The sequence below is a fragment of the Taudactylus pleione genome, unplaced genomic scaffold (genome assembly GCF_031769625.1).
Source record: "Taudactylus pleione unplaced genomic scaffold, aTauple2 ptg000015l, whole genome shotgun sequence".
Lineage (NCBI taxonomy): Eukaryota > Metazoa > Chordata > Amphibia > Anura > Myobatrachidae > Taudactylus > Taudactylus pleione.
Window position 1 is genome coordinate 9,694,872 of NW_028284417.1, and position 9,331 is coordinate 9,704,202.

General features: G+C 44.4%; 1 protein-coding gene and 1 pseudogene across 1 annotated transcript; one reads left to right on the top strand and one right to left on the bottom strand.

The window, feature by feature from the left end:
• Positions 1–5,634: 5,634 nt before the first annotated feature.
• Positions 5,635–6,675, bottom strand: LOC148542108 (uncharacterized; annotated as a pseudogene).
• A 1,212-nt stretch (positions 6,676–7,887) lies between these two features.
• On the top strand, positions 7,888–8,928 carry LOC148542109 (uncharacterized). Its single transcript, XM_088472485.1, has one exon. The coding sequence runs from the start codon at positions 7,888–7,890 to the stop codon at positions 8,926–8,928; it is 1,041 nt and encodes a 346-aa protein (XP_088328611.1).
• The last annotated feature ends 403 nt before the right edge of the window (positions 8,929–9,331 follow it).

Below are 9,331 nucleotides of genomic sequence, written 5' to 3' on the forward strand. Positions count from 1 at the left end.
TGTTGGACAGAGCACCCCCTGGACAACACTACAGCACCTCTTTAGGACTGGGGCACTGCACAGGACTTTGGAGTGGACACAGCCCCTATGGAGAACTGACTGCACAACACAGTCCAGCCAGCCCCTATGGACTTTGAAGTAGTGGACACAGCCCCTATTAACAACAGCAGCACAGCACAACACAGCCAGCCCCTATGGACTTTGAAGTAGTGGACAACAGCAGCACTACACTACACTACACTACACAGCCCTAACTCCCACCCTCCCTCTTCACTGTCCACAGCCGAGTGAGAAAATGGCGCCGACGTGGGTACCTTATATAGGATCCAAAACCCGCGAGACTCGGAAGGCGGGATGATGACGTTTTGCCTCGATTTCAGATCCGAGTCAGGCGGGAAAAGTCGAGCCTGATTCGGATCGGACTCGGATCGGGGGGGCTCGGGGGGGTTCGGATTTCAGAAATCCGAACCCGCTCACCCCTAATATATATGTGTATATATATATATATACTGTACATATATATATATATATATATATATACACAGCACATTCTTTGTAGCAAAAGTCAATAATATTTATATTTATCCAGCATCAGTGCAAAACACATATATACAGTGCATCCATAAAGTGCATATCCAAAAGTGGAGGCATTCAGGAAGACTCATTGTTCAGCATGACAATTAGAGTGATGCATTTCAGCCAAATGCTTATATAGCCATGCAATATACTCATCACAGCAGTGGAGTCACGAGTCCCCAGAAAATGCAGCAGCACCTGCCCGCAGCCATTTCGGTGTTACACTAACACCTTTATCATGAGCATAACATCTATTGCCCCCACCAGAAGCTACATACCTGCACGTGAATCACCGCAAATAGACTAACCAACGGAGGGGCAGAAGTGATGCTACATACTGTCATACTGTATATATTAGGGGTGAGCGGGTTCGGATTTCTGAAATCTAAACCCCCCCGAGCCCCCCCGATCCGAGGCCGATCCGAGTCAGGCTCGACTTTTCCCGCCTGACTCGGATATGAAATAGAGGCAAAACGTCATCATCCCGCCTTCTGGGTCTCGCGGGTTTTGGATCCTATATAAGGTACCCGTGTCGGCGACATTTTCTCACTCGGCTGTGGACAGTGAAGAGGGAGGGTGGGAGTTGGGGCTGGCTGGACTGTGTAGTGTAGTGTAGTGTTGTAGTGTAGTGTAGTGCAGTGTAGTGTTGTGCTGTGCTGTGCTGCGCTGTGCTGCTGTTGTCCATAGGGGCTGTGTCCACTCCTTCAAAGTCCATAGGGGTTGGCTGGACTGTGTTGTGCAGTCAGTTGTCCATAGGGGCTGTGTCCACTCCAAAGTCCTGTGCAGTGTCCCAGTCCTAAAGGGGTGCTGTAGTGTTGTCTTGGGGTGCTCCCCCCATCAGGGGTGCTCCCCCCAAGTGCAAAAAAAATAAAACATTTCTGTGTTAGTGAATTGTGTGCACTGTGGCTGCACGTGCATCAAAAAAGGAGCAGCGCCAAGCGTGCGCCTTTGTCCCATAAGTAAAGGGCCAGCTGGCTTGTCTGTTAAAGGGTGCTGTAACCCCCAAAGTACACTCCAAACAAAATAAAAAAATATTTTCTGTGTTTGTGAAATGTGTGCGCAGTAGCCGCACGTGCATCAACAAAGTAGTGCCAAGCGTGCTCCTGTGTCATAAGTAAAGGGCCGGCTGACTTGACCATTAAAGGGTGCTGTAACCCCCAAAGTACACTCCAAACAAAATAAAAAAATATTTTCTGTGTTTGTGAATTGTGTGCACTGTGGCTGCACGTGCATCAACAAAGGACCAGCGCCAAGCGTGCGCCTGTGTCCCATAAGTAAAGGGCCGGCTGGCTTGTCCGTTAAAGGGTGCTGTAACCCCCAAAGTACACTCCAAACAAAATAAAAAAATATTTTCTGTGTTTGTGAAATGTGTGCGCAGTAGCCGCACGTGCATCAACAAAGTAGTGCCAAGCGTGCGCCTGTGTCATAAGTAAAGGGCCGGCTGACTTGACCATTAAAGGGTGCTGTAACCCCCAAAGTACACTCCAAACAAAATAAAAAAATATTTTCTGTGTTTGTGAATTGTGTGCACTGTGGCTGCACGTGCATCAACAAAGGAGCAGCGCCAAGCGTGCGCCTGTGTCCCATAAGTAAAGAGCCGGCTGGCTCATTTCTTAAAGGGTGGTGTAACCCACAAAGTGCACTACTCTCCAGCAAAAATAAAAAAATATTTTCTGTGTTTGTGTGCGCCTTAGCCGCACATATATATCAATATAACATAAATGGACCAAACTTTCTCCGATAAGAATAAAAACGGGAAAGATCAAGAACCACTTCCTCCTAGTGCTGTTGCTGCTGCTGGGAGTTGTTCATCATCCCAGAGAGGAAGTAGGAACACCACTACTTTTACTAAACAATTGACCCTCCAACAGTCCCTAGCGAAGAGGATGAAGTACGACAGCAGTCATCCTGAAGCAAAATGTATAACTGAGGCCTTGACAGCTATGTTGGTGTTAGACGTGCGTCCGGTACCCGCCATTAGTGCAGTGGGATTTAGACAATTGATGGAGGTAGTGTGTCCCCGGTTCCAAATCCCGTCTAGATTCCACCTGCATCCTCAAAGCAGCAGCGACAAGCATGCGTCTGTCTGTTAAAGGGTGGTGTAACCCTCAAAGTGCGCTCCACAAACAATAAAAAAATTCTTTTTTTTTCTGTCTTTGTGAAATGTGTGGGCTGTAGCCGCACCTGCATCCTTAAAGCAGCAGCTACAAGCGTGCACCTGTCTATTAAAGGGTGGTGTAACCCTCTAAGTGCGCTCCACAAACAATAAAAAATATTTTTTTTTCGGTCTTTGTGAAATGTGTGGGCTGTAGCCGCACCTGCATCCTCAAAGCAGCAGCGACAAGCGTGCATCTGTCTGTTAAAGGGTGGTGTAACCCTCAAAGTGCGCTCCACAAACAATAAAAAAATCCTTTTTTTTTCTGTCTTTGTGAATTGTGTGGGCTTTACCTGCACCTGCATCCTCAAAGCAGCAGCGACAAGCGTGCGTCTGTCTGTCAAAGGGTGGAGTAACCCCCAAAGTGCGCTCCACAAAAAATAAAATAATCTTCTTTTTTTCTGTGTTTGTGTGTGAAATGTATGCACAGTAGCCGCACCTGCATCCTTAAAGCAGCAGCGACAAGCGTGCATCTGTCTATTAAAGGGTGGTGTAACCCTCAAAGTGCACTCCACAAACAATAAAAAAATTCTTTTTTTCTGACTTTGTGAAATGTGTGGACTGTAGCCGCACCTGAATCCTCAAAGCAGCAGTGACAAGCGTGCGTTTGTCTGTTAAAGGGTGGTGTAACCCTCAAAGAGCGCTACACAAACAATAAAAAATTCTCCTTTTTTTTCTGTTTTTGTGAAATGTGTGGGCTGTAGCCGCACCTGCATCCTTAAAGCAGCAGCGACAAGCATGTGTCTGTCTGTTAAAGGGTGGTGTAACCCTCAAAGTGCGCTTCACAAACAATAAAAAAATTCTTTTTTTTTCTGTCTTTGTGAATTGTGTGGGCTTTACCTGCACCTGCATCCTCAAAGCAGCAGCAACAAGCGTGCGTCTGTCTGTCAAAGGGTGGAGTAACCCCCAAAGTGCGCTCCACAAAAAATAAAATAATCTTCTTTTTTTCTGTGTTTGTGTGTGAAATGTATGCGCAGTAGCCGCACCTGCATCCTCAAAGCAGCAGCGACAAGTGTGCGTCTGTCTGTTAAAGAGTGGTGTAACCCTCAAAGTGCGCTCCACAAAAAATAAAAAATTCTTTTATTTCCTGTCTTCTTGAATTCTGTGGGCTGTAGCTGCACCTGCATCCTCAAAGCAGCAGCGACAAGCGTGCATCTGTCTGTTAAAGGATCACATCGGTGACAGCATCCAAGTAGGCATGTCAGACAGTCCGTACCTGTACTGGCAGGAAAAAGAGGCAATTTGGAGGCCCCTGTGCAAACTGGCTCTATTTTACCTGAGTTGCCCCCCCTCCAGTGTGCACTCCGAAAGAGTGTTTAGTGCAGCCGGGAACCTTGTCAGCAAAAGGCATAGGAGGTTGCTTCCACAAAATGTGGAGAAGATGATGTTCATAAAAATGAATTATCAACTCTTCCAGGGAGACCAGCCTCCAGAACGTACAGAGGGACCTGTGGTGGTGGATTCCAGTGGGGACGAATTAATACTCTGTGAGGCTGAGGATGTACACAACACTGAAGAGGGTGAGGAATTGGTGAATGAGGAGGATGAGGACGACATCTTGCCTCCGTAGAGCCAGTTTGTGCAGGGCCAGATTAATTGCCAGCTTGTTTTGTGGCAAGCTGGCAAGCTGGTTTTGTGGGGGCCCAAACGAACCAATCATTTCAGCCACAGTCCTGTCGCAGACCCTGGCGCTGAAATGATTGGTTTGTTAAAGTGTGCATGTCCTGTTTATACAACATAAGGGTAGGTGGGAGGGTCCAAGGACAATTCCATCTTGCACCTCTTTTTTTTCTTTGCATTATGTACTGTTTGGGGCCTAGTTTTTCAAACTGCCATCCTGTCTGCCACTGCAGTGTCACTCCTAGATGGGCCACGTGTTTGTGCAGCCCACTCGTGTCGCTTAGCATAGTCATCCAGCTACCTCGGTGCAACCTTTTGGACATAAAAACACTATTGTGAGGTGTGAGGTGTTCAGAATAGACTGGAAATTAGTGGAAATTAAGGTTTTTGAGGTTAATAATAGCAGAAAAATCAACACATTCTGTGATTTTAGCTGTTTTTATGCTTTTTTTAAAAAAAATACAGATCCAAAACACAAAACCCAGAACCCAAAACACCGAAGGGTGGTTTTGGCAAAACCAATCCAGATCCAAAACACGAAGAAAGATCCAGATCCAAAACCAAAACACGAAAAGTGTCCGGTACACACCCCTAGTATATATATATATATATATATATAAAACCTCCTGTGAGCGGCACTCATCTGGACTTAAAAAACAAATTACAGGAGACAATGTTGATGTTCCAACGTTTCAGATGTCACTCCTTGTTCACGGAACAGACAAATACAAGAGACATTCACATGCAAATGCACTTACCTATATAGTGTGTCTACATACTGACTCCCGCTGTGAACTGCGCCTCCGGCCCGCCATCGGCATCCACCTCACTTCCGGGTTCGCGTCACTTCCGGTTTCGCCAGCCGGAAGTGCGCGCGTGGTCATGCCCAGTCCCGTAGCCATGGAGACAGTGTACACAGGGAGTCTACACCACACCCCCTACCAAGTGACATAAAAAAACAATGAAGCACACAGTATCAAAGCAGATGTTAAATAGATATATGCATACTATTGTTGTACAAAAATCTAGGTGACATATACATGCCACTCATAGACAATGAACCAAAATAGACAAAAAATTAGAGCTTGTAATCCACTCCAGCGGACCCCCTGTAAAAAAATCTATGAAGCGGTATCCCTTGCAGATATCTGGTAATGCAAACATCAGTAAAAGACTATATCTACAATTGCTGATGGAGCCCTATCGACAGCTCCTCAATTATGAAAACGTATCTGTAATATCACACAAACAGCAACAACAATGCTGTAATGTGTATAACAGTACTACAAAAATACAGCATAAGAGGCATATTCATTGAGTCCCCTAGGTCAAACAGTGTCAAGACGATGGATCCAATGCATCTCCCTCTGCAAAAGTTTTCTATCACGATCTCCTCCACGCATATCTTCCGGGACCTGATCTATAATGATGTAGCGCAAAGCTGCAAGACTATGTTTGGCTGCTGCAAAATGTTTAGCGACAGGTTGGTCAATATTCTTGCCACTGAGAGCCCCCCTGATGGCAGAACGATGTAGCACCATCCTATTTCTGAACGGTCTAATAGTCTTGCCCACGTAGCGAAGTCCACAGGGGCACTTGATCATGTACACTACGTGGGTACTGGTACATGTCACAGGGCTCCTGATGTCATATCTATGGCCAGAGTGTGGATGAAAATTTTTTTTAGAACTAATTAGGTAGCTACATGTTGTGCATCCCAGACATCTGTAACAGCCACCCGGCTTCATTCTGGTTTTGGGTGTTCCCAATTGTGAGATGTCTGTGCGCACAACCCAGTCCCGCAAGTTCTTCCCTCTCTTATAGCAAGACATGACTCTACTATGTTTAAACATTTTCAAGTCTTTATCCTGTTGGATCATGGGCCACAGTCTTTTAACCGTCTTTCTGATGGTATTGTCCCTGGTGTTATATCTACGTATCCAATGGATACAATCTTGTTGAGGTATTGGGGTTTTAACACTTAGCGTACTGGATCGTGTGATGTCATTCACTTTGTTTACTGCTGTCTTGAGAGTTGTTTTTGAATAACCTCTCTCCAGAAAACGTTCTTTCATATGTTCGATACTGGTATGCAGTACTGATTCATCGCTAGTAATTCTCTTAGCCCTGAGTAGTTGTGAGTAGGGCAAACCTTGTTTGAGGGATTCTGGATGATGGCTCTGTGCCAATAACAGGTTGTTTCTATCTGTAGGCTTCCGATAAATCGAAGTGTAGAGTACACCTCCGGACTTAACAATATTGACGTCCAAAAATTGGACGTTATTTTGACTCATCTGGTATGTAAATTTAATTGGACAGTTCATCCTATTGATTGCCTCAATCCATCCTCTAAAATCGGTTTCAGTACCAGTCCAGAATAGTAAGACATCATCGATATATCGAGTATAAAATATTATCGAACTGGTATTTGCAGAGGAAAAAAATAACTCGTTTTCAATAAGGAACATGTATGTATTCGCGTACGAGGGTGCGACGTTCGAACCCATCGCACACCCCGTACGCTGCAAAAACAATTCCCCATTAAACAAAAAGAAATTTCTGGTGAGTGTCAACTTCAACAATCTCAGAAAGAAGTCCAGTTCAGGCCCCCCATACTCAGGGTTGTTGTCCAACAAACTTCTAGTGGCTTCTACTCCAGCCTCATGGGGTATACAGGTGTACAAACTGGTGATGTCCTGTGTACACATCCAGACATCGTCTGCTAGATTTTCCAACAAGCCAAGCTTGTTAAGCAAAGCTGTGGTGTCTTTTAAATAAGATGCTTGGGACTGTATGCATGGCTGCAAAAAGAAATCTAAGAACTTAGATACATTACTGTAAAGTGACTCACGTGCCAAGATTATAGGCCTTCCAGGCGGTTTGTTAGCATCTTTGTGTATCTTTGGAATACAATACAATATAGGGATCCGAGGGTCCCTATATTGTATTGTATTCCAAAGATACACAAAGATGCTAACAAACCGCCTGGAAGGCCTATAATCTCAGCATGTGAGTCACTTTACAGTAATGTATCTAAGTTCTTAGATTTCATTTTGCAGCCATGCATACAGTCCCAAGCATCTTATTTAAAAGACACCACAGCTTTGCTTAACAAGCTTGGCTTGTTGGAAAATCTAGCAGACGATGTCTGGATGTGTACACTGGACATCACCAGTTTGTACACCTGTATACCCCATGAGGCTGGAGTAGAAGCCACTAGAAGTTTGTTGGACAACAACCCTGAGTATGGGGGGCCTGAACTGGACTTCTTTCTGAGATTGTTGAAGTTGACACTCACCAGAAATGTATTTTTGTTTAATGGGGAATTTTTTTTGCAGTGTACGGGGTGTGCGATGGGTTCGAACGTCGCACCCTCGTACGCGAATACATACATGTTCCTTATTGAAAACGAGTTATTTTTTTCCTCTGCAAATACCAGTTCGATAATATTTTATACTCGATATATCGATGATGTCTTACTATTCTGGACTGGTACTGAAACCGATTTTAGAGGATGGATTGAGGCAATCAATAGGATGAACTGTCCAATTAAATTTACATACCAGATGAGTCAAAATAACGTCCAATTTTTGGACATCAATATTGTTAAGTCCGGAGGTGTACTCTACACTTCGATTTATCGGAAGCCTACAGATAGAAACAACCTGTTATTGGCACAGAGCCATCATCCAGAATCCCTCAAACAAGGTTTGCCCTACTCACAACTACTCAGGGCTAAGAGAATTACCAGCGATGAATCAGTACTGCATACCAGTATCGAACATATGAAAGAACGTTTTCTGGAGAGAGGTTATTCAAAAACAACTCTCAAGACAGCAGTAAACAAAGTGAACGACATCACACGATCCAGTACGCTAAGTGTTAAAACCCCAATACCTCAACAAGATTGTATCCATTGGATACGTAGATATAACACCAGGGACAATACCATCAGAAAGACGGTTAAAAGACTGTGTCCCATGATCCAACAGGATAAAGACTTGAAAATGTTTAAACATAGTAGAGTCATGTCTTGCTATAAGAGAGGGAAGAACTTGCGGGACTGGGTTGTGCGCACAGATATCTCACAATTGGGAACACCCAAAACCAGAACGAAGTCGGGTGGCTGTTACAGATGTCTGGGATGCACAACATGTAGCTACCTAATTAGTTCTAAACATTTTTTTCATCCACACTCTGGCCGTAGATATGACATCAGGAGCCCTGTGACATGTACCAGTACCCACATAGTGTACATGATCAAGTGCCCCTGTGGACTTTGCTACGTGGGCAAGACTATTAGACCGTTCAGAGATAGGATGGCGCTACATCATTCTGCCATCAGGGGGGCTCTCAGTGGCAAGAATATTGACCAACCTGTCGCTAAACATTTTGCAGCAGCCAAACATAGTCTTGCAGCTTTGCGCTACATCATTATAGATCAGGTCCCGGAAGATATGCGTGGAGGAGATCGTGATAGAAAACTTTTGCAGAGGGAGATGCATTGGATCCATCATCTTGACACTGTTAGACCTAGGGGACTCAATGAATATGCCTCTTATGCTGTATTTTTGTAGTACTGTTATACACATTACTGCATTGTTGTTGCTGTTTGTGTGATATAACAGATACGTTTTCATAATTGAGGAGCTGTCGATAGGGCTTCATCAGCAATTGTAGATATAGTCTTTTACTGATGTTTGCATTACCAGATATCTGCATGGGATACCGCTTCATAGATTTTTTTACAGGGGGTCCGCTGGAGTGGATTACAAGCTCTAATTTTTTGTCTATTTTGGTTCATTGTCTATGAGTGGCATGTATATGTCACCTAGATTTTTGTACAACAATAGTATGCATATATCTATTTAACATCTGCTTTGATACTGTGTGCTTCATTGTTTTTTTATGTCACTTGGTAGGGGGTGTGGTGTAGACTCCCTGTGTACACTGTCTCCATGGCTACGGGACTGGGCATGA